We start from the raw sequence: 25134 nt of genomic DNA on the forward strand, positions 1-25134 counted from the left end.
TTTCCCTTAGGATCTCCCTCCTCCAGTCTCCGTAACTGTTCTCTCTCCTCTCATTAGATTGATCTCTTTGACCATTTCCTCTGAATTCTGGGGAAGCATCTCAGGTTTCTCCTCCATATTATCGATTTTTATTTCCCTTGGCATTCACCCTGCTCTCTACTGCCCCCACTGCAGATTTTAATTCTGCTATTTAGTTCTCTTCCTTGTCCTCTGTACCTCCTTCTCTATCTCATCCCACAGCAAACCAGAGATTTGCTTTTTCTCTGAGCTTTCCAGAAGTTACTTTTCTTTGTTCCCGAGTATTTTATTCTTGTGTCCTCTGTCGGGTGTCTCTCCAGACTTGGTATTTCATTTACACACAAGCACTCAACAAATTTGTAAAGCAAATTAGGCTTGGTTCCAGGTGATGGGGAATAAAACAGTGACCAAGACAGACAGAAACTGCTGCCTCCTAGAGCTTCATCCTAGCGGGGGGAGACAGATGATAAACAACCAGGCAAGGTGAACAGCAGGTCAGATATTGTTAGGAGCTGAATTTTGTCCTCTAAAGATAGGTTGAAATCCTAACTCCCAATACCTCAGAATGTGACCTCATTTGACAATGGGCTCGTTGCAGATGTAACCAGTTAAGATGAGGTCACACTGGAGTAGGGTGGGCTCTGAATCCAATGTGACTAGTGTCCTAATAAGAAGACGATGTGAAGAGAAAGGGAGAAACTGCCATTTGAGGCAGAGATTGGAGTCACGGAGATGTAAGCCAAGGGACGCCAAGGATTGCCAGCAACACCAGAAGCTGAGAGAAAGGCCCAGAGGAGCCCCGAGCCTTCTGGACAGCATGGCCTTGCCACTCCCTGACCTTGAGTTTCCAGCCTCCAGAACATGAGCGAATAAATTTCCGTTGTTTTAAGCTACCTAGAGTGTGGTACTTTCTATGGTAGCCCCAGGAAAAAGTACAGATGTCCATCAGTGAAGTGGAGGAAATCAGCAGAAAGGGGGAGTTTTAAGTTTTAAATTCAAATTTTAAATAAAGCATTCAGGGAAGCCCTCTGGGGAAAGGGGAGGACTGAGCAAAGACTAGAAGGCGCCAGAAGGAGCCCCACGGGTTCTGGGGGAAAAGCGCCCCACGCAGAGGGAATCCTTTGCCAATAGACGGAGCATGCTGTCCTTGGCTCTGCTCTCCAGCGCTTCTGTGACGCTGGAACCCTCTCTCAGCACCGCAGCTGTGTGGGGCGTGGAGAAGCGGACCCTGGCGGCGTCACCCAGATCCAGGTTTGAATTCCACCCACCGCCTTCCAGCTGGGTGACTTGGGGTGAGCTCCCGAACCTCTTCGAGCCTCAAGTTCCCCATCCGTGAAATGGGGTTACAAAAACTCCCTCCGTCCAAGGGCTTTGGGGAGGATGGAATGAGCAAGGGAAGGTCACGGGCTCTGCCTGGGGGCCTGGCCCTCGGTGAACACGCTGGAAAGACCGCTGCCACCTTCCTCATCGCTGATACCACTCTCGCTTCTCCTGGAGCTGGCGGGCGATGAGCAGAGCACCCGTTTCTTGCCCACTCTCAGCTAGTGCTTCTGCTCCACACACAAAGGCTCATGAAACTTTAAAGCCGCTGAGGTGCGCAAGCTATTTCAAGTGCCCACCCCGGGGAGGCACTGCGTTTGGCAGGAGAATGTCAGCGCAGCACCAGGCGCCTCCTGCAGCCCCGGCCCCGCCCCGGCTGCTCCCTGCAGTGCGGGCACGCCACCCCTCCAGTCCTCTTGGCCACACCCAGCCTGCGGGCACAGCTTGGGCAGAGCTGCCACCTGGCTGCCCGCACGCCCTCCCTGCCTACTGTTTCCTCATCTGCAGAGGTTCCTGGGCTGAACTGTGACCTGCAGGTGCCGTGTCTGCTCCCCAGCAGGTGATGGACAACTGGTGCTCTGCTTCCCTTGCTCCGTGTCTCTGGGCCTCAGTCTCCCCATCTGTGAACTGAGGGCTTTGGAAGACTAGAGCTCTGAATTACCACCTGCTCTGACGGGTGTAGCCGGGGACCGCCCAAGATAGAAGGGACACATGCAGTTGGCATCTGGAGTCTCCATGCCAACGAGTTCCAATGTGGGCGTGACGGAATGGAAGAGAGTGAAAGAGGAGGTGACAGCCGTCACTGCCTGTACTTGCTTATAACCCCCCAGAAGCCCCCCACTGCCCTCGGGGTAAGAGATCAAACCTCCTGGCTCGGCATTCAAGACTCCTGGAAACTGACTCCAAACTCTCTTTCCAGCCTCAGCATCTTCCCCACCTGCAACACTCCAGCCCCTGTGGACCTCCTGCAATCCCGAGAGCCAGTGAGCGTGGCTGCCCCAGCCTTCTGCCTTCACTCCACCTTCCCTGTTTGGCTTCTGCAGGTGTCGGTCCTGCTCCTCCTCCACGGCTGGCTGGGCTCAAATGCTGTCCCTTCTCTGGTGCCTTGTCTGAACCCTCTCCCCGGGTGGGCAGGATGAGTCACTTCCTCCCTTTGTTCCCAGGCCCCTCTGTTCCCGTTTCCACAGAGAGGTGTCTGGCTTCCTCACCAGCTGAGGGTGGCCTGAGGACGAGGGCAGGCCTGACGGTGTCTGTGAGCCCAGGAGAAGGTCTGGCACAAGCCAGGTGTGTGAGAGAGTTTGCGGAATGAACAGATGAACGGCAGTTAGAGACCACTTACACCTGGGCAAACTTCTAGTTGGTTCTTTCTGTCCCTGCAGTGAGTGTCACTGGGGGCCGGGTCAGAGGCGGGCTTTCAGTCCCAACACCAGTACTCCCTTGCTGTGGCTCTGGGCAAGACAGTGCCTCCCTCCCAGCCTCTTCACTGCTGCCCTGCTTGCCTCTCAGGCCCGGCTGAGAAATACAGAATCGCCGAGTAAGCTCTCCATGGCTGGCACCTGGCAATCAGACCTTCGGCCAGGAAAGCCGGGGGAAGCCAGCTCCCGGGAGCTTCTCCCCCATCTGAGGTGCCCAGGATGAAACGAAACGGAGGGAACCTGAGGCTCCTCCACCACCGGGCATTGGGGAGCCCCAGGAGTGTGGTGTCCGTCTGTCCTCCAGGCCGTGGCCAGCTGCACCTACCTTAAGCTTTTTGACACTGGTGCAGGGATCATTGGAGAAGCTCTCGGTGTCTGAAATCTCGATGTCCTCACCGTACAGAACCCCGGTCAGGTCGTTCCTCACCTGTCAGCAAAGAGAAAACAGAGGGTGGCTGTGCTGGTGGGCACAGGGGGGCGGTTCAGAGGGGTCGGCTCCAGGAAGGGGCTCAAATGGGCAAGGTGATTTTCTCCACCACAAGGCGAAAGGAGCGGGTTTTTCTTCATTATAAACTAGAGCACCCCGTTTGACCTTAAGGACCCCCCAGTCCCACCCTACACTTGGTGCACGGGCACGAGGAAGCCAGACGGTGAAGGGGCGGGCTGAAGTTGCCCAGGAATTTCCCAGGAGAGTCCAGATGAGCATCCATGTCTCTGGGTTTTCATGCTGGCACTTCTCCTCCACATCACGCTGTCTGCAAGCGAGACTGTTCAAATACATCTGTTTATATTTTGCATTATTTACTTGCAATATTATTTTGCTTCTAGGGTGAAGAAAGACCCAAGACATTCAGATTGCCAATGCAGAATAGAGGAAAGAGTAAGCAAGTATGGAAGCAGCCTGTGACATTAAACATAACCACACATCTGCCGACACACAGAATAACCAATGTGTATGTGCTTGGAAAGCAGAGGGCTGCAAACTCCAGTGTTCACCAGGACCAACCAGGAGTGAAACAGCCTGTGCGGAAGGATATTAGGGAGTGGTGGGGGCTGTGGCAGATTGGCAACCACATGCCCCATGTAAGGTGGCAGCTGCTGCTCAGCTCCAATCATGTTGTGCCAGAATGTTAGTCCAGAGTCACCAGACCTTCTGATTTTGGGGGGAGAAATCAGAATTCTAGATTTTTAAAATATAAGACCCCCTACATTTTAAAATGTTGATACTATTTCGAATTAAAACAACAGAGTAAGGATCAAACTAAATAAATCCGAAGTCTGTATCTGGCCCATGGCCATGGCTGTGCACCCTCTGACATAAAGCTATGGAAACTGGACTGTGTGTTTTGGTAGAAAGAAGTGGGTTGGAATTGGGGGACCCAGGTTCCAGGTCCTGCTCCATCACTGACTTGCTCATGACCTCAGCCTCTGTGTGACCCTCCCTCTCTCGAGTCTTCAGTTTCTTCCTCTTTAAGAGAAGATGATCCTTAAAAGCTCTTCTTATTCAAACCCATTAGGATGCCTATTATCAAAACACAGAAACAGCAAGTCTTGGCGAGGAGGTAGAGAAGTTGGAACCCTCGCGCACTGTTGGTGGGAATGTAAAATGGTGCAGCTGCTGTGGAAAACCGCATGGCGATCCCTCAAACATTAAACATGGAATTACTATATGTCCCCGCAGTCCACTTCTAGGTACACCCATAGAACTGAAAGTAGGGTCTCAGAGAGGTATTCGTACACCCGTGTTCAGGGCAGCATTATTCACAACAGCTAAAAGCTGGAGGAAACCCAAGTGTCCTCTGATGGATGAGGAGGTAAACAAATTGTGGTCTATACACACAATGGAATACTATTCAGCCTTAAAAGGAAGGAAATACTGTCACATGCTACAGCATGGATGAATCTGGAAGACATCATGCTAAGTGAAATAAGCCAGCCGCAAAAGGACAAATACTGTAGGATTCCACTTATATGAGGTTCCTAGAGTCATCAAATCCATAGGCACAGAAAGCAGAACGATGGCTACTAGGGGTTGGGGGCTGGGGGGAACGGGGAGTTACTGTTTAACGGGTACAGTTCTGTTTGGGAAGATGAGAAAGCTCTGTAGGCGGATGGTGCTGCTGGTTGCACAACAATGTGGATGTGCCTAATGCTTCTGAACAGTACACTGAAAATTGGTTAAAATGGCAAATTTTATGTTATGTGTATTTTACCACAATAAAAAAAGCACTTCTTGTTTCAACAATTGGTGGATCCTTCCAAGGTAGACATCAAAGTGCTTTGAATAATTTGACCCTGAATGTCACAGGATGGTCACTGGGAAGCCACCACCACTGAAGGAGAACAAAGGGATTTCAGTGAGAACTGCTATATTTTATTTCTTTAAAAGAAATATGATGCAAATAGAGCAAAATGTGAACATTTACTAACTCTGAGTGGTGAAGCTATAGCTGTCTGTTATTCTGAGCTTTTCCAAATGCCTGAGATACTTGTGATAAAGGTTTTATAAAGAGAACGAAACTGTCAGAGTCAGGGGGAGCCCTGTCCATCCTTAGTTTCTACTTCTATTTTGATGGAAGATTAGGAAATAACTGATTGGGAAAAAAAGTTGACTTTGGGCTCAGTCCTGTGGTCGAGTGGTTCCATGCGCTCTGCTTCAGTGGCCCAGGTTCGTGGGTTCAGATCCTGGGCACAGACCTACTCCACTCACCAGCCATGCTGTGGAGGCATCCCACATACAAAAAATAGAGGAGGATTGGCACAGATGTTAGCTCAGGGCGAATCTTCCTCAGCAAAAATAAAAGAAAGAAAAGTTGACTTTGCCATTAGAGTAGATTTCTGCTGCCTCAAATCCTTTTTGGATGCAGGTGGGGTTCCATGATTAGTTTTGTGTGTCATGAGAGTGTTGTGGAGCAAGAACAATTATTAAACATAGAAAAATGTGCAAACTTGCTCCTGCAGGAAGGCAATGCGCTCAGTGCCCACACGGCTGGGCACGCAGTTGAGTCCCGGCTCTCCACCCACACCCACCTGACCACCCAACCTGACGGGGCCACACGAGCTCTCTGGAGCTCAGTCTTTTCTCCTCTAAAACGGGGGCAATAGGGCGTGTGCCTCACAGGCTTGTTTCAGAGCCTGGCAGAAACACGAGGCTGTGGAACGGCTTTGTGAACACCAAAGTTCTTTATGCTCTCAAAGGCCGCGATGATCATTTCCAGGCCTGCGCTGTGGCCTCGGGGCGTCAGTGGCCGGGAGCACCCATCTTTGCATAAGTGTGTGCATGAACGCTGTATGTAATTACGGCAGACAAAATATGTTACAGGCGGTCAGAACTCAAAACTAACAAAACCAAAACACCCCTGAGGTCATCTCATTCGGCCCCTAATTTCCCAAATGAGGAAAGTGAGGGGGGACTCGCGGTCCAGTGCTCTCCGCACGCCCCCAGGCTGGCTCTTCTGGATCCTGCCAGATGTGGAAGGTGTCGGAGGCCTGATGAGCCAGAACAGGCTGGAACAGATGGTTGGTGCGATCGGCTGCTCACTGCCCACGGTTTCAGCACCGAGAAGTCTGCGCTCGGCCTGGGTGTTCATTCTGAAGGACTTTTTTAGGGAAAGCAAATGGAGGAAACCAGTCCTAAATGGTATTTTAAGATACCCAGAGCGCAGAAAAGAAATGATGTAACTGATTTTCCTCACAAGGAAGAACATCCACACACTCACTGTGGCTAGAAGGATCCCTCGGTGCACTGGTCAAAGATGCACTAAGGAAATATGAGAAACATGTCTTTTTCCTTCTGGAAGGGCAGGCGTCTCTTGTTTATCGGAACCAATGTCGTTTAGCAGCTCGCTGCAGACTGCATTTCTGCAACGGGAATCCTATTTTTTTATTCACCTCCATGATAAAAGCAGAAATATGTTCTTCTGGGGAAGGAGTGACTCTTAATTCCCAAGACAATAAAACACACACACACACACACTCAAGTACAGCATGGGTCCCATGGGGCCTCATCGGCATACGTGGCCTAGGGAGGCGGCCACCAGGAGTCTGATTTGCTGAGAGGCCCTGGCCATCCTGGGAGGGATGCGGAGAGATGGGCGCTGATGAGCAGGGAGGGGACAGAGGAGAAGGTGGCCCTATCACCTGGAAGGGAGGGCCAGGGCTGATGGGGGAGTGATGAAGGCCAGGAGCGGGCCCCAGGGCTGCTAGGAGGGGAATCAGGAGGGGTTGGGTCCTTACAGCCAGGGCCTTGGGGTCAGCTCACAGGGCTGAGACCACCTCAGGGAACTCGCCCCGCTTCCAGGGCAGTGAATCTGGGCCCAGCCATAGCTTGGATATTTTCCCCTTGATTAGGAGGCCAGAAGGTGTCAACTGAGTAAGGCAACTGCACAAGGGTGAGCAGGACTGGGAACTCCGTTTAAAAAGACATCACGTCTAGACTGGAGGAGAGACGGCTGCCCCCTGGTCTGTCCTCCTCGGAGTGGAACGCTGGGCTTGGTTCCGGGTCCGTTTATCAGAGACAGTAGGAGAGTGACAAAGTGGATCAGGCTCAGAAGAGAGAGGTGTGGCTAGGACAGGGACCCAGGACTCTTTAGGGAGGCCGTGGACACGGCAAGTTGGGGTGTGTACAGTCACAAGGGGTGACACCAATGACACCGGGGCTCCTGTGCGGCCTTGGGAATCAAAGATCCAAATCCAAGGATTTTAACATTTGAACTCAGACTTCAAGCTCCAGGGAAGTCCAACATCTTGAAAGAAGTCAAGACCAGGCAGAATCAGTGGCTTTGGGGGCAAGCCTGGGGCCCTGGGGACAGTCCTGCTCAGGCTGAGCAGGGAGAGACGCCGTCAGGTCAGATCAGCCGTCTGCCTGCAGGCCCAGTGGGTCTGTACACAACCTCCCTCCCAGCTGGTCACGGGGCCGTCGGGGAAGCGGTGCCAGGGACTTGTCACTCCAATGAAGCCGTCACAATGGCTTTGATCCTCCAAGTGACTGAGCAACAGTTTCCATCCACACACTAGGCATCGGGGACACACGGCCGTCTTTGTCCATCCTGCGAGGCGTGGGGGAGAAGCAGACAGGTTGGAGGAGGAAAAGGTGGGAAGCAAAGGCAATTGGGAGAGGGCTGCAGGCGAACAGACTCTTTGGGAGCATTTTCTGGCCCAGCCTACCTGAGTCTATGTGGCCCGTTAGGCATGTGAGTCCACCCTGTGCCTTCAGGAACCCCCGAGCAGGCCTCAGTGCCACTGTGCCTGCAAGGCTCTCCCTGCTCCGGAGCCTGCCCCTCTGCCTAGACATACAGCGGCTCCAAGGTGATGCTGGGCCCGCCCTCTCTGGAAATCTCTCGGTCATGGCTTTACAAAATAACTGCATGATTGGCCTCCACCTTGAATAACAGCCATGTGGGTCAGTCTGTTCTCTCCACCCACTGTCCCTGCTTCACGGTCCCAGGACCACGTCTGCATGCTCTGCCAGGCTCCTGTCTCTCTGCAATGCTCTGCTGCCCACGGGGAGGGCCAATTAGCTCCCTGCGCCTAGGGATCGCCCCCAAGGCCTGGACACCCCCACCCTCCAGCACAGCAATGGAGGGGGCCCAAGGCCAGGAGCCCCAGGGGGTACGGCCCCCTGTCAGCCTGGTGAGGGTCCTTCTTAGACCTCAGGCCCCAATCTGGGATCCTACCTCATTCCTGGGGCTGGAATTCCAGCTTGGACCCGTCGCCGCCTGGTCTCTGGGCTTGAGTTCCCTCCTGGACAGCTACCTAGCGCTCTGGTTATTCCAAATTGGGCCCTGTTTGTTCCTGCTGGTCTCTCTCCTTCCTTCCTGCCTTCACGATACTGACATCTCTTCTCCTTCAGGCCCCATGTGAGGGAGTACTAGGGCTCTGATGGTGAGTAAAACCATTCAGTGTCCAGGGTCTCTATCTCGGGGGCATGAGAAACATTAATCAGATGACCTCTCTGGTGCCTACCAAGACAAGGGCTCTCAGGTCCAGGGGCAGACTTCTGGGAGAGGTTACCATGGAGAAGTCAACCCAGGCCAGGAGGTAGGGCAGGGAGAAGAACTCCAGGCTGAGAAGCAGCATGTGCAAAGGCCCTGTGGTGGGAGGGAGCTAGTGGGGAAACAAGCAGAAGAATGGGGCGGGGCTACAGCAGAGCCTGGGATGGGGCGGGGGAGGTTGTTGGAATGAAATGAGAAAGAAGAGGTGGGCAGGGGCAGACCAGGAGGGCCTCACAATTCCCGTGAAAGATTCTGGTCCCGAGCCTAAGAACAGTGTGACGCCATTACAAGGTTTCAGGGAGGGGGTGGCGTGACCAGAACTGTTTTAAACTGATACCTCAGGACCAGTGGGGGCAGGGGCATGAGGGGGACAGGAAGGCCAGTGAGGCAGCTACAGACTCATCCCAGGGGGAGATTCTGGACGCTGGATGAGGAGAAAGCGGTGAACGTGGCAGAAGTGACCAGCTTGGGGATACATTTGGGGCAACTAATGACCTGTATTAGTCATTTATTGCTGTGTAACAAATTATCCCCAAACCTAGTGGCTTCAAACAAGGAACACTTATTATCTCACAGTTCCCATGGGTCAGGAATGTGGGAGCCACTCAGCTGGGTGGTCCCGGCCCAGGATCTTTCATGAGGTCGTAGTCAAGATGCTGGCTGGGGCTGCAGCCCCCTGAAGCCGTCTGGGCTGCATATGAGAATCCCCTGGGGGGCGGGAGGGGCGGTTAAAAAACCACTGAGGTCCTGGCTGCCTCCTAAACCAACTGCAATCTCTGAGACGGGCCCAGGCATCAGCATTTTTAGAGCTCTCCAGGCGATTCTGAGGTGCAGCTGAAGTTGGAAACTACACATTGTAGGGGTTAAAGGAACACAGCTGCCGGGCTCGCAGCTGGGTCCAGCCTGCCGGAAAGCCCCCCAAGTCACCGATCCCCCCTTTCTCCAGGTCCAGGGCCCCATTCTCCTTCAGAGCCAGGACTCCCCCCGCGCTCTCCTGCTCCATCAACACGTCTCATCTTTGATCCTCACATCCTTTTACTCCTGCCCCAGCACCACGAGCAGATCCTGACCACAGAGAGAAGGAAAGGAAGGAGGAGAGCATGAGAGAGAGAGGCAGGAAGAAAGGAGAAGAGAGAAGCAGGCATTACTATGGCTACAAGCTCTCACGTCCCGAACACACGTCCCAGGCAGGGAAGGCTGACGGCGGAGCAGGCAAGATGACCGTGGAGGCCGTGGGGAGGATCAGGGGCTCAGACACTGGGCCCCGGCAAGTAGCTCCCAGACGCCTCCCCTACCTAGCAAGACCTCTGCCCAGCTGAAGAATCATCCAGAAAGGCAGAGACCAGGTAAAGATGGGGAGAGCTAGGTGTGCCATACGTGCATTTTACAACTCTTTGAAAATTCTAATTAGGTTACGAAATGAACTTGAGAGTGAAGCGAATTCCCAGCTCTCCTATGGAAGCGAGGTAACCTACTTTGTCATTCAAATGCGCTCGCTATATATAGCCCTGGCTTGTGCTGAAATGTCACTCCTCTTACCTGACTACAGCGTATAATTATGGATTTACTTGCATTCATTCATGAAATGTGTCTTCGCTTGATTAAACAGTTCATTCAAGTAAAATCCATTAAAATATGGAGCATGTTAAAATTTGCTCGTCAGAGGCAGAGGGTACCGCTGGAGTTAAGATGCTAATTAGGATAAACAGGCATTTGAAACACTCGAATCTTTGAATAATTCAGGTCACTTTTACTGGGGCTGGAGCTCCCCAGGAACCACCATTAATTTAAGCTAATTAAAAATTAGCCTGGAGAAGAGGAGACCAAGGCAGGAAGAGATGGTCAACTTCAAACACTGCAGGGCTGTCACATGGAAGAGAGGCTGCCTGGTTCCAGGCACCCCCATGGCAGAGGGGGGGCCAACAGGTAAATGGTTCAGGAAAGCAGATTTTTGTCCAAAGCAAAAAAGAACTTTCTAATGATGAAGAAGGCTGTTCTGGTAGGTAGTGAGCTTCCTGTCATCAGAGGTGTGCAAGCAGGACCTGGTCAGGCTGCCAGAAAGGGAATTCTTCCTCCACCACCTACACTTATGGTTCTAGGAGAACAAGGGTTTCAAAGTCCCACCTGCCCCTACTCTCTGCAGTTCTGAAATTTATAGTTGCTGAAGGGGCCCTCTGCAGACCTGAAGTCTTTCAGAGACGGGGCAAGGACTTAAATTCCTGTAGAAACTTATCGGTGCGATTGTGTTTCCACCTTTCCAAACCTGATGAACATTCACTGAAGAAGGCTCCTTTTGAAAAACGGAGCCCCCAGTTCTCGGATTGCAGCAGTCCCCGCTTAGCCGAGCCGAGCCTTCCGCGGGGTCAGTTACCCGTCATCAACTGCGGTCCAAAACATTAAATAGAAAATTCCAGGAATAAACAATTCACATGTTTTGAATTGTGCGCCGTTCCGAGGAGCATGATGAAATCTCTCGCCGCCCTGCTCCGTCCCGCCCGGGGCGCGAATCACCCCTTTGTCCAGCAGATCCGCGCTGTACATGCTGCCCACCCGTTAGTCACTTAGCCGTCTCCGTTATCAGATCGACTGTCGCGGGATCGGGATCGCAGTGCTTGTGTTCCAGTCACCCTTAGTTTACTTAACAATGGCCCCAAAGTGCAAGAGGAGTGATGCTGGAAATTTGGATATGCCAAAGAGAAGCCGTGAAGTGCTTCCTTTAAGCGAAAGGAACATGGTATACACGGGGTCTGGCACTATCCGCGGTTCCAGGCATCCACGGGGGCCTTGGAACGTGTCCCCTCGGATAACGGGGGGCTACTGGACTACAAATAAGTTAGCGCCTAATAACCCATAACTGGAGTTGAATATGTGAAAAGGTTTTTAAAGGGCTAGCACTTAAGTGAACACATATTAGATCCATTGCAGGTGTGATTCTTGCACGTGGGAACACCTGGGGTACACATGCGGCTGCATCCACGTGAAGACGGCACACGTGTGTGTGTCACCTGCGTGTTCACACTGCAGAGACAGCAGGTTGAGTGGTGACCCCTAAAAAAGTATGTCCAAGTCCTAACCTTCAGAGTGTGTGGCTGTGACCTTCACTGGAGAAGGGGTCCTTGCAGAGGTAATTAATTTAAGGATCTCAAGACGAGATCGTCCTGGACTACCTCGGGGGGCTCTACACCCAGTGATAAGAGTCCTTAGAAGAGAAAGGCAGAGGGAGATGTGGGATACAGAGACAGGAGGGAGAAGGCCATGTGAAGACGGAGGCAGACACGGGAGTGATGTGGCCACAAGCCAAGGAACACCTGGAGCCCCCAGAAGCTGGAAGAGGCAGGAAGGACTCTCCCCAGAGCCTTCGGAGGGGGCGTGGCCCTGCCAACACCTTGATGTCAGACCTCTGGCCCCCAGAACCATAGGAGAGTGAATTCCTGCTGCTTTCAGCCGCTCAGTTAGTGCAGACTTGTTGTGGCCACAGGAAACTCAAGCATGTGGGGCCTCCTGAGACTGGCTGCTCGAGCTCCAGACCACGACCCCACGGAGAGGCCTGGGCTCCCTGTCCTGGCCACACACGCACAGCACAGGCTAAGTTTCCTGAAGGGAACCCCGGTTTCCCTCTACTCGCGTGTCTGGCCACTTGTCCAAGGTTTTTCTCACTTCCCCAGAGTTACCAAGAGCAGGACAACAGGTGAGGGGCCATGAGCAACAGTGTCATGAGAGGTGGGGCCCAGGTGGGGGGCAGCCAGCCTCATGGGCCTCAGTGGATGGCTCAGGAGTCCAGGTCACCAACTTTGAGCTGGCTTAGAAAGAGCCTACTGCACACCGGGGCTGTCACATCCCTTCCCCAGCTAACATGGCAGCCCCTCGAGCAAGGGGCCTTGTTTTATTTCCAGGATCCAGCTTTATGCCTGGCATACATACAGTGCTCAAAACAATGAGACGAATGAGAGAATGAAGGGAAGCACACAGGATGCACTGAGTCTGCCCCGCTTGGATGCAGAGGGGGAATACTCTGAGCCTGCAAGACTTCATGCTGTGGCTTGAGATGGTCTTGCAGGGGTGAGGCACATGCCCCGGGGCTGGGCTGCACACAATGGGCTGACCCTGGGGACAGTGCTGTGGTGCTCTGTAGGCAGCCCCGGGGGACCCATGGGCCTGAGGGCAGGCGGAATTGCAGGGGACAGGTCCCTGCTCTCCTCCCGCGGCACAGGGTTGTGGGGACCTGTGACCTGAGCCCTGCCCAGTGCTCTCTGGAAGCCCTGTGACAGCTCCCACCTGCTGTGGACGTCTGGCAGCCCACATGGCAACTAGGAACGGAGACCCTAACTGGCAGAGCTGGCCTGAGCCACAGGCCCCCACACCCAGGACCCATACCAGGACGTCTCCCTTCTCCCTGGGGCCCTCACCAGCATCAGCCCATTAGAGCAGTCTTTCAAAGGGAGAGCGGGGGGGGGGGGGGGGGGGGGGGGCGGAGCGGGGGGGCGGGGGGGGGGGGGGCCTGCAGGCCACAGTCCCTCCTCCAGCCCACCAACTGCGCCTCAGGGGCCCATCTCCCAGAACACCACCCTGTCGGGCAGGAGCATGCCCTGGATCCACCTGCACTGGGCGGGGACAGACAGGTCAAAGGAACTAGAGCTCGCTGGCTCTCAAATCCCTCTTCCCATCAGCCAGCCCTTCACAGGTTTAGAAATTCCAAAGAATCGTAAGTGTAATAGACAGAATAATGTCCCCCCCGCAAAGATGTCCACATCCTCACCCCAGGACAAAGGGGACTTTGCAGATGGTGTGAAGGGAAGGGTCTTGGGATGGGGAGACCGTCTTGGATTATCGGGGAGGGCCCAATGCAATCACAGGGGTCTTCACAGGAAGAAAGGCAGGAGAGCCAGCGTCTAAGAAGGAGACATGACAACAGGAGCAGGGAGCTGGGGGACATTGTCTGATCTGTTGGAAGGTGCTGTGCTGCTGCCTTTGAAGGTGGAGGATGCAGCCACGAGCCAGGGAATGCAGGCAGCCTCTAGAAGCTGGGAAAGGCCAGGGAACAGACTCCCCCTTAGAGATTCCAAAAGGAGCCACGCCTCCCAACACCTCGATTTTGGCCTGGTGAGACTGATTTTAAACTTCTGAGCTTTAGTGCCATAAGATAATACTTTTGTGCTATTTTAAGCCACTAAGTTTTCGATGATTTGTTACAGCAGCATAGGAAACTCACACAGTCAGCTCGGACCTTGAGATCCCACACATCCTTAGACACCCCCTCCTATAGGAAGCCTTCCCTCCTTCCCAAGCTAGAGGTGGCCCCTCCTCTAAACGCCACAGTCCTGTGCTCAAGGCCACTCTTCCTGGCTAATCAGAGACTCTCCTGAGAGTCCACACACCCTCCCTCTGGGACCCCCGGGGCCCAGCACAGAAATGGCACCAGGCCCAAGCCCCTTCCTGGATGATGCGCAAACCCCCCTCCAGCCCCCCAGCCAGCAGTCTTCCCTTCACCTGCCATTTCTCAAGGAGCCGGCACTCTGCTGGCGGGCAGTGAAGCCAGGGGGCACCGAGCCGTGGGGTAACGACATGAGGCGGCAGAACCCCGTGGCTTTCCTGTGACAAAGTGCCGATTGCTTTAATCGCAGCACACTCGTGGGACCAGACCAATATTTACAGAAATATTTGGATATTACTAAACCATGGATATTATTGCAGTTAAGATGATGAATCCCAACCTCTACAGGAAATCAATGAGATGCAAAGTGCGCCTCTGACACTAAAACCGAGGCGGGACATCAGAGGGATCACACCTGTGGGCAAGAGAGAAGGCAGAATGCAGATCAGCATCCGTCTTCTGAGCCCCTCCCTGCTCCCTGTCACCCGAGGAGTGGCTTCCGGGACAGGAGGGCCCACGTGGACAGGAAATACAGGCCTGAGAGATGCCCTGCCTGCACATCCCAAGGAGCTGTCACCGAGACGAGGGGACCAGTGTGGCACCTGGGCATCAGGGGAACGGCCAGGACCAGAGCGAGAAGCAACCAGGACGTAACTTCGGCTCCCTCAGAGGCAGAACTTTCCAAAAAGAGAGGGATCCAAGGACAGAAGGGCCTTTCCCAGGTGGGAGTGAGTTCCCCGCCTCTGCAGGTGTGCAAGCACAGGTGGGGTTGCTACAGAAGGGATTCAGGCCTCAGAGGGAGGGGCAGAAGAGTGCACTGGAACCTGAGGGAGGTCTGGGATTCTCGAGCCCGCACCCCAGTTATGAGGGCACAGATGCTGAGGGCAGCCTGGGGCGTATGGTCCTCACCCCTGCAGAAAGAGGGCAGCTTCAGGCAGCTCCATACGCTGGAGAAGCAGTTGGAGCCCTGTCACCCTGTCACTTCACGGTGGAGCTAAAGGATGCCTCAGAGACCACTGCCCCTTCTATGTGCAGCTTTCTCTCCAGTTCTGTATTCCAAAGTGGTTCTTTGTCCCCCACTCTGGCGTCCTGCCCAGACGTCCGACAGCCCTAGCCTCTGAAGCCCTCCCTTCTTTGCCTGCATGGATCCGCTTCTCCAGGACTGCAGATTTGCGGGGTGGGGAGGGGAGGTTGAAGGCATAGGTGCAAACTGCTCCCAGGGCCCGCCTCGCCTGCTCCCCCTCTCCCTGCCCCCCTCCTCCCACCCTCTCCCCAAGCCCTCCGGGAGCAAGCAGGCTGCAGGGGCTTGTCAGCCACCCTCTGGAGTGAATTCATCCTCTCGACAACCTCATGAAGCACACGCCATTACTGTCCCCATTTTATGGATAAGGGACCTGAAAGGTAAGGTGAGCTGCCCAAGCCCTTCTAGTTAGTGAGCCAGGGGGCCAAGAGTCAGACTGTGTTTCTCTGCCTCCCAAATCCAGGAGGGGAGGGTGGAGGAAGAAGAGAGGAGGGGGTTGGGGTCAACACTGCCCCTCGAGGTGGGTTCCTCCAGCAACAGGACCCAAGAAGGGCTTGTCGACTTGAGTGTCCTCCCCAAGACTGGGAGGCCTAGACGGTTGGGAGTGTTGGGGCCTCTCCAGATGCCCGTGCAGGACACAAGTCAAGTGGTCAGGACAGTGAGGAGAGAGAAGAGGGCAGAGGTGGGCACGTCCAGGGGGCGTGGCATCAAGATCAGAAGGTGATGACAAGAAGGAGGTGGGGGACGCCCGAGATGCACTTCAGCTCCTGGCCTGAGGTCACTGCCCAGGGAGCCCTCTGCCCAGCGGGCAGAGTTGATGCTGCCACCCTCAGGCCCACTCCCCACATGTTGGAGAGAGGGGCCGAGCTCAGAACATCGGGCCTGAGCTGCTACATGCCAATCCACCAGCCCTCACAGGACAGCAGGGCAAACAGGTCCCGAGACGGGTAGAGACTTGCCCAAAATCACACAGCTGTCTAGGGGCAGAGCTGGGTTCAAACCCAGTTTCCCGCCTCCCTGACGGATGCTGCCCAAAGCCATGTCTTCGCAGCAGCAACAGAACAAAACCCCGCCAAGAGCCACCAGCTGTGGCCTTTCCAGGAGCCTTCCCAAATCCTGACAAGACAGGAGCAGCCCGAGGGCGGCGCCCAGCCCAGTCCCCAGCCCCACACAGGGCTGCACAGAGCAGCTGCTCCGCAAACACCTCAGAAACTGACCGTCTCCCCAACATCAACCACCCTCGGGCTCAGAGAGGTTTAACAGCAGTGGCTCCCAAGCCTGCAGGTGCATCGCATCTTGCTGGGAGCTTCTAGAAATACAGATTCCTGGCCCACCCAAGAGATCCTGGCTCAGCAGGAGAGGAGGGGGAGGGAGACGGGGAATCTGTGTTTGCATAAAGCACCCTGGGGTCTCTGCTACACGGCCAGATTTGGGCACCACTGGCCGAGCGATGCCCTTTTAGCTGCCCCGGTCTGACTGCCCTTCAGCCTAAACTCCCTCCTTCCCGAGGGCCTGTAATGGATACTTGGGTGCGCTGCCAGAAACTTCCATTCTCCAAGCTGCTGGAGTATTGGCCACTGACAGCGCACAGCTGTGTGTCTCCCTGGGATGTGCCCTTGACACATCCCACAGGCAGCCTTGTCCAAGGTCACACCCCTCCCCAGGGCAGCCTACACCCAAAGACTGGCCCAGCCTTCTTGCCTCGATTTGGGACATCTCTGAAAGGCCATCTCCACTCCAGAGCTCCCGGGGCTCAGCAGAGGCCTCTGTTATGACTTTATTTTGTGTCAACTTTTCCATCCATCCCACTCCCTCCTGTGGGCATTCTCCAATAAACCTCCTGCAAGTCTCTGAGCCCCCTTCCTGAGGAAGCTGACCTAGGCCAGGCTCATCCACGTGTGTGCCGGCTCAGCCCAGACCAGTGCTCTGCCCCTGGCGCCTTAAGACGGCAGCGTCCCCTGGGCAGACAGCCACGGACAGCTGGGGGAAACGCAGCTGCCTGCTTTGGGGTCCTTCTGCAGTAGCTCCCTCAACCAGCACAAACCACTTAGATCCTTTTGACTCTGGGACTTTAAACTTAAAGTAGTTTCTAAACCTCAGTGAAAGTCTGAGAAAAAGAAGCAAGTGATGAAACTACCCATATTCCCAATGCACTAACCCAACTAGCATAATTTCTTGTGTTGCTTGCCCTCACCCACACCCTCCAGCCTGCCCTCTGCCACCCTCTTTCTGGAATTTGACTTTTATGGATGGCATCGCTTGAGCTCCGTTGTCCTCTGACTTCCAAGTAGGCTCCGCCCATGGGAGGCCTCAGGGGGAGTCAGGGGGCCAATGGGAGGCCTGGCGGGAGTCGGGGGCCAATGGGAGTCAGGGGGCAGGAGGAGAAAGAGCTCAGGGTGTTTCTCCCCACCTGCGCCCTAGCTTGCGCGCTTGCGCACAGCGCCTGTCAAGCAGCGGCTCCTCCCGGCTCCAGTGACTCTGTTCCCTCCCCTCGTCCTCGAGGGCGCAAGGGTGGTCCCGACTCCCACTATCATTGGTCTCTGGTGCTCCATTAGCCCTGGATGCTTCCGCTGGTCCTGCCCAAAGTACTTCCTCTAAAGTAAACTTTCCTCGCTTCAACTCTCTGCAGATGCCATCTGTTTCCTGCCAGGACCTTAACTGATACAACAGGTGTACATCTTTTAGGTAGAAGTCATCAAACTATAAACAATTTTATACCCTGACTTTTTCACCTCACATTTATCACATACATTTATGACTCCTTTTCACCACCAACCACACAGCACTACTCACTTTAAGTTCCTCTGCTCTCCTTTGTCAAAGTCCTGCTCACTGTTTAAGCCCCATCGCAAACAGCACCTCCTCCACGTAGTCTTTCTGGATTTCCCAATGAGCTGCACTCCCCCCTCTGAACACCTGCATTCTCCCCATGGCACCCCCCACCCCCGCCATGCTTTCTTGGCCCTGTTCTGGAGGAACTGGGTCTGAAGTTCCCCGGGTCATCCACACCCCACAACGGCACACAGCACAAGGGCTCCTTGGCCCCACTGCAGGTATGTCAGTGGGGAGGGACGTCAGGGCCTCATGGACCGATGAGAAGAGCTAAGCTGTCAACAGCTCCTCCAAGGTCAGGAAAGACAGCCTGCCCTTGCCCTGGCCCGGAGCCCGCGGAGCCAGCCCCAGCCGGGAGAGGTGCTGAGTCTGTGTCCTGGGAGGGAGCTGGCGGGTCAGGTGAGCCGACTACATCCTGGGGTGGACACTGCATCAAAGTGCTGAGCAGGCCGACAGCCCGGGAGCGGGGCTGAAGCTGTGCTAAGCTAAGCAGTTCTATAACGTATCTTCCCAGGGGCAGCTCCCAGGGGCTCCGGGAAATGGGCATTCACTCTGCAGAGGGCAAGGGAATTTCCCAAAGGGGACCAGAAGCCACAGGCACCTGGTTCCAGTCATTGTCATGGGCGGAGGGCTCCTAGAGGGTCCGAGGCCTGTCTGAGGCCCACTCAGATTCGAGCATGATGATCTGGCTCAGTCAACGCTGGCTGAACAAATGACTGAGACCAACAGGACACCTGCTCGTCTACCTGAGGCGAGCATCACTTACATTTGCTGCCCAGAGTTCTGAGGCCTGAGAAGGCGTCTGTGCTTCACCTGCAACAGAAGGTGTCAGAAAGCATGAAGCATTCTTCGGCCAAAATGTCAGAATGTTCCAGAAAAGAAGCCATGGAGAAAAAGTGGAGAAAGCTGCACCTCCATTACAGGGAGAAAGGTGACAATGACACTCAGGCTTACTGAGTCCCTTCACGTGCAGAGCCCTCACACACATCATCTCACTCCTCTGGACCACTAGTGTGAACTCAAAAGATATCATTACCAGCAGTTTATGGGTAAGTAAAACGAGACTCAGAGATGCTGAGTCAGTTGCCCAAGGTCACACAGCAAGGAAGCAGTGAGCCAGGGATTTACCTTGAGGTCTCTTTCCACAGCCCCTGCTATAAACCAGAGGTTGGCAAACTCGTTCTGTGAAGCGCCAGATAATAAATATTTTAGGCTTTGCAGGCGGTACAGCCTCTGTCACAACTACTCAACTCAGTTTTTATATGGCAAAAGCAGTCACTGACAATGTGCAAGTGAAGGGCCATGACTGTGTTCCAATAAAACTTTATTGACAAAAACAGGAGGCTGGAGTTGGCCCACGGGCCTCCAGTGCAGACCCCCGCTCTAAAACCGCAACCAGGAGCCCCTGGTTCTCTCTTCCCCTCCAGGAGGCGGTCAGAGAGAGGAAGGAGTGAGTACCAACTGGGGTCAGGCGGCCCCAAACCAGAATGCTGGCTACGCCGCCCTCCTGCCCCCCAGCTGAGCCATGCCGGGAGAGCAAGGAAACTCTGAGCATTTCTCTCACCTGTGAAAGGGGCACAACCACAACTCATCTTCAGGTTGTCAGGAAGGTTAAAAGAAGCTAATATATGCTAGTGTCGCCCATGGCTGAGCTCCAATAAATGCAGGCTTTATTATCAGAGGCAACACAAGTCAAGAAGGGGAGGTGGAGAAAGCAGGACCCGAGCGTGGGAGATGGGCGGGAAGTGCGGGTACCACCCCTGGAACCAAGCCCTCACAGGGCTGCTTACAGGCTTTCTGCAGGGGAACGGTAACCCCCACTCCATGGAACCCCGAGGGGAATTCACATCTTTCCACTGTCCGGAAGGACAGATGCAGAGCTTGGTGACTCCCCACGGAGGGTCGGGAGACAGCTGTTCACAGACTTGATATGGCAAATTGTGTGACGTGCTGTCTTCCCGGGGCGGGCAGCCAAGCAGCGATGGGGGGCCCTCAGCAGCCCACTTCCCCGCCGCCTGCTGCCCACGCCTGCTGATTCACGCTGGAGGGCCTGGGTGTGCCAGGAGGAATCCAAAATGGCTCTCTAGTGAGACGGGAGGCTTGGGAAGGAGGCTGGGACTGGGGGCAGGGGGAGGGTTCCTTCTCTGTTGCTACTTGAAGGTCAAAACTTTGGCGGACAAGGAGGATGTGGGGAAACGCCATCAATACTGCCGAAGGCCAGGATGTGGCTGCCGATGCCAGATGGTGAGCCCCTGGCAAGGGCCGGCACTCACTGCCCCAAGACTGCCCATGCCAGGTTGGGTGGGAGAATTACCCATCTGATCAAAAGAATGCTAAGCTGAAATTTCAGGGAGAGAGGAAAAGTGTCCAGGGAAAAGTATAAAACCAGATATGATGAGGGCCAGTATACATGAGGTAAAAGGGGGCCACAGAAAAGGAAGTGCTCAGGAATTGCCATATATATATATACACCAAAGCACTAAGTATGGGCAACAACGTGAACCATGAAACTTTCGGGAAAGATGGTAAAGCTGAGCACAGATGTCCAGCTCCCACTCAGCTGCCTCCTTCTGAAAGCGACAGAAAGGACCAGGAGAGTATGAGGTGGGGGGATCTGCTTCAGCGCTGGAACATAGGAATGAGCGCCGTCGGCATGCCACCGACTGCTAGGGACAGTCCCATTGGAGCCAGACTGAAGGCTGACTCAGAGCTCCCCGCCCTGGGAGGCCGCGTGGTCCTGCAGGGAGGGAGGCACGCTCACCGGCCGACCGCGCAGCCTCCAGCCTCGGAGGGCGAGAGGATGAGCGCTGGAGGAGAGGCTGGGTCACAGGGGGAGCAGAGCCCAGCGCTGCAGCCCACCTCGCAGGGTGCAGCCCAGTGGCCTTCAGGAGTGGCCAGGCCACTAGATCCAAGAACAAGCGAAGCCTAGCCATGCCCGGTGTTGCCATGATAGGCTGGGCATCTCCCAGACGCAGCGGGCAAGAAAACAAGCGAGAGGCCAGGAGGAGCAGCAGGCACCTGGAGCAGCTGTGCCAACAAACGAGAGCAGAAACGCCCACAGCACAAAATGGCCCCCAAGCCCCGGGCTGCTTGTCGCTGGCTGTAACGTGAACTTTCATCATCCAGTGTTCCAGGTGAACATCCGAGGCAGGGAGCCTAACAGTCTCTAGAGAAAACAACGGGCCACCCCAGGACAACGGACCCATGCTCTAAGCAGACACGGGTCAGGGAAGGCTTAAAACACACACGGAACCTGGGAAAACTTTCTGCAACATGAAGGCAGCAAACGAGGACTGCAGGCAGAGGAGGAGCATCGCCTCTGAAAGGACCCGCCATAGGGACCAGAAGCAAATGTAGTGTCTGTTTGTAACTCAAGAAGATTAAAGAAAACCTGGTCTCTACGATGTAAGAAATGGAACATGCAGTAAAAGAGACTGAAACTAAAAGAGAGCTGGCAATGAAGATAATAGTAACAGGAAGTAAATAATGAGAATTTTAAGAAGCATGAGAAGTGCTAAAGAGCAGAATTTAACTGCAGAAAACTGCTGGATCTTGTGGAGGTCAACCTTGAGATTTTCTCTCAGAACACAGAGAACGAGGATTAAGATAAAAGTAAGAATATGGGGAATAAACAATAGAGACTCACACGTGAATTACCGGTATTTCTAAAAAAGGTACCAGAACAAAAGGGTAATAATTCAAGATACAATAGAAGAAAATTTCTATAATCTGAACATCCAATTCTTCAGATAAAATACTAATCATATTTTAGACAAAATACACAACATCTGACATGTGCTGTATTTTCTTTTTAATTCCAAGGATTAAGAAAGCATCCTACAAGCATCCAGCACAGGGGAAAAAAAAAAGACCTATCTACAAGGGAACCAAACCAGATTACAACAGACTTCATTACAACGTTGATATAACGTCTAACAGGCTTGAGGAGGAATATTACGATCTTAGAAATCTCTATTTCATAGGAGAAGCAACAGAGAGAAACCGTGATCTGTGTAAAAGCAGGGTAGATAGAAAACCCACGTGTCCTTCCTGAAAAATATTACTCAAAGATTTATTCATGCCACTGAGAGAGAAATCGAAAGACACAACTCATGAAAGATATGTCAATCGAAATTGAAGCCATGTAAGTATGGATCTGAATCTTAAAAGCATAGTTATTCTAACATAGTTTTAAAATAAAATCAATATCTCAAATAACAATTGAAAAATAATATCCACGATGTAAAGAATAAATTCAACAAAAACTCAGATTATAACAATACAAAATCAGAGGTGATGAAGGATGGGCAGTAAATAACTGTGCCCATTTCTGTAGCTAACAACAGATATTGCATTTTTATATTAGTATTTCGAGAAGTAAAAGCCTAATATTTTAAACTGAAAATGCAATTATGGAATAGTCTTATTAGAATAAGGATGTCATATTATTTAGCTATAAGTATAGAAGCTGGCCAAAGCTGCAATCAAAGACAAATTTATTGGCTTAAATACATTTGCTACAACTGAAAAAGAGTAAAAAATAAGTATGTAAATCAAGAAATTAGAAAAAGAATGGTAAAACAAACATAAATGAGGGAAGGTATTAATAAAGATAAAAGCAGAAGCAAATAAATTAGAAAGTAGATAAATAGAAGCAAAGCCAATAAATATCCGAGTGCTGGTTCTTTGGGTTAAAAAACAAGATAATGGGGTGTTTCACTGAAGATTTAACTTGTGTCTTTTGCTATATGTTCTTTAGCAAGAGAAATGTCTGGAAACTTGTCTATCTCTAGGGGGGAGGGGAAGTATTCTTTAAAGGGGAGGCAAGTGGACCTCCCAGAAGCAACCCAGGAGTCTGCTTTAAGGAGAATGAGTTCTACTCTGCACAAAATGGAATCGGACCACCTAGGGGTGGGGTTCTAAAAGAAACCCTCTCTGACCCTTGGGGATGTGGATATCTGGGAAGAAAACGCCAATGGAGGTTCTGGATCCATGGAGGAAAATGACCAGATCACTCCCGGCCGTGTTCCTGCGTCCTGGGAGTGGCTCCATACGGAGGTGAAAAAGCTATTCGCAGAAAGCTGCAACCTGGGAACCCAGAGAGACGCTGGAGGATGCCCGGAAGTGTGCCCAGGGACCGGGACCAGGGGCAGTAACCAATCCGACCAGTGTCAACAGCACCACCAAGTGGCAGCAGGCAGCAAGGGCCGCAGAACGCAGGCTCTGCCAGCCTGGCGATGGAAAGACCACCAGGGTTATGGGCCTTTCTGGAGGTGGGTGACACTGAGAGGGAGACGCTGACCCCAGTAAATCTGGCAGGTGGAGTGCCTGGCCCAGATTTACTTTAATTTGGAAAAATAAGAAATGTGACCATTTTTTGCATGCTGAATTTAAGATGTTAATACCCGTTATATCAATAAAGAAGCAAATTAGCTAGTTTAATCAGGGAAAAAAGTGGGGAAACACACTTGTAATGAGAAAGAGCATATAAAAGACATAGAATTTTTTTTAAAGTGTACTCAAATATATGCTAATAAATTTGAAAACCTCAAGGAAATGGACAATTCTTTGGAAAATATAAGTTACTAAAATCCACACAAGAAGTATAAACGTAAAGTGATCAGAAGCATGGAAGAAGCCACAAAGATAACATGTAAAAAGGGCAGATGGGGGACACAAAATTCTGGATGGTTTCATAGACTCATCTTTTGATTTTCAAGGAGCAGCTAATTTGTATATTCTATAAACTACCCCAGGGCACTTAAAAAGATGGAAAGCTTTCTGATTCACGTTGTAAAACTAGAATAACTCTGACAACAAACCCCGATTAAAGATGGCACAGTCAGGGTAAAACACAAACTATGATCACATATACTCACAGAAAAAAAACTAGATAATTAAGTTGATTAAAAGAATAATGCAGCATAATAAAGACAGTTTTATTTTAGGAATGCTAATGTGCTTTAATGTAAATGTGAATTCCAGATCCATTTATCCAACTGCCTGGGCAACCTCTCCATCTGGATATCCACCAGGCAGATCTAAAGTAATTGTTGATTTCTAAAACTCTCTAAAACTTGCTCTTCTGCATTCTCCCTCAAGTTTACAAATAGTAACTTATTCCTTCCAGTTGCTCAGATCAAAACCTTCGGTGCCATCCTTGATGCCTCATAGTTTTTCACTTCACGCATCCATCCCATCAGGAAATCTACTTTGTCAGCTCTACTGTCAAAAAATATCCAGAATCTGATGGATTTTCATCATCTATCTGAGTCACTACCTTCCTCTCAGCAGCCAGGGCGATCACTTTAAAATGTAAGAGATCAAATGCTTCTTTTTAAAAACTCTCCAGTAGTCCAGAAATAAATCCATACTACTCTGATCAACTGATTTTCAGTAAGGGCAGCAGGTCCCCTTAATGGAGAAATAATAGTCTTTTCATGAAGTAGTGCTAGGACAACGGGATGGTTTCATACAAAAGAGTGGAGCTGACCCTTACCTCACACCATATACAAAAATTATCTCAAGATGGACCAAAGACCTAAATGTAAGAGCTGACGCTATAAAACTCTTAAAAGGAAACACAAGTGTAAGTGTTCACTATTTTGGATTAGACAATGGTTTCTTAAATACGACACGAAAGCACAAACAACAAAAGAAAAAAAATGAACAGATAAATTGGACTTCATCAAAATTAAAAATTTTTCTGCAAAGGACACCATTAAGAAAGTGCAAAGACAAGCCACAGAATGGGAGAGAATGTTTGCAAATCATATCTGACAAGGGTCTAGTATCCAGAATATATAAAGAACTCTCATAATTATATAGCAAAAAAGAGAAAAAACCCAATTAAAAATTGGATAAAGGATTTGAATGGGCATTTCTCCAAAGAAGATATGTAAATAAGCTAGACACAAAATGCCACATACCTTATGACTCCTTTTTTCTAGTTCTATTGAGATATAATGGACACATAACATTGTATAAGTTTAAGGTGTACAACAGAATGATTCGATATATGTCTATATAGGGAAATGATCACCACAATAAGTTTAGTTAACATCCATCACCTCACCTCACATGGTTATAGTTTTTTTTCTTGTGCTGAGAACTCTTAAGACCTATCGTCTACTTTTTAGCAACGTTCAGATACGCAATAAAATA

The 25134-nt window shown here is 51.9% G+C and overlaps 1 protein-coding gene across 3 annotated transcripts in view; it reads right to left on the reverse strand.

Annotated features, from left to right (window-relative positions):
- The window catches only part of GABBR2 (gamma-aminobutyric acid type B receptor subunit 2), a 330747-nt gene that overhangs the window by 158732 nt on the left and 146881 nt on the right, over positions 1 to 25134 (reverse strand). For all 3 annotated transcript variants that reach the window (XM_070251235.1, XM_023629734.2, XM_070251236.1), the window contains one exon: positions 3079 to 3180. In XM_070251235.1, coding sequence (XP_070107336.1) covers positions 3079 to 3180 — 102 coding nt within the window. The remainder of the gene's footprint in view (positions 1 to 3078; positions 3181 to 25134) is intronic.

Source organism: Equus caballus, chromosome 25 (genome assembly GCF_041296265.1).
Source record: "Equus caballus isolate H_3958 breed thoroughbred chromosome 25, TB-T2T, whole genome shotgun sequence".
NCBI classification, from domain to species: Eukaryota; Metazoa; Chordata; class Mammalia; order Perissodactyla; family Equidae; genus Equus; species Equus caballus.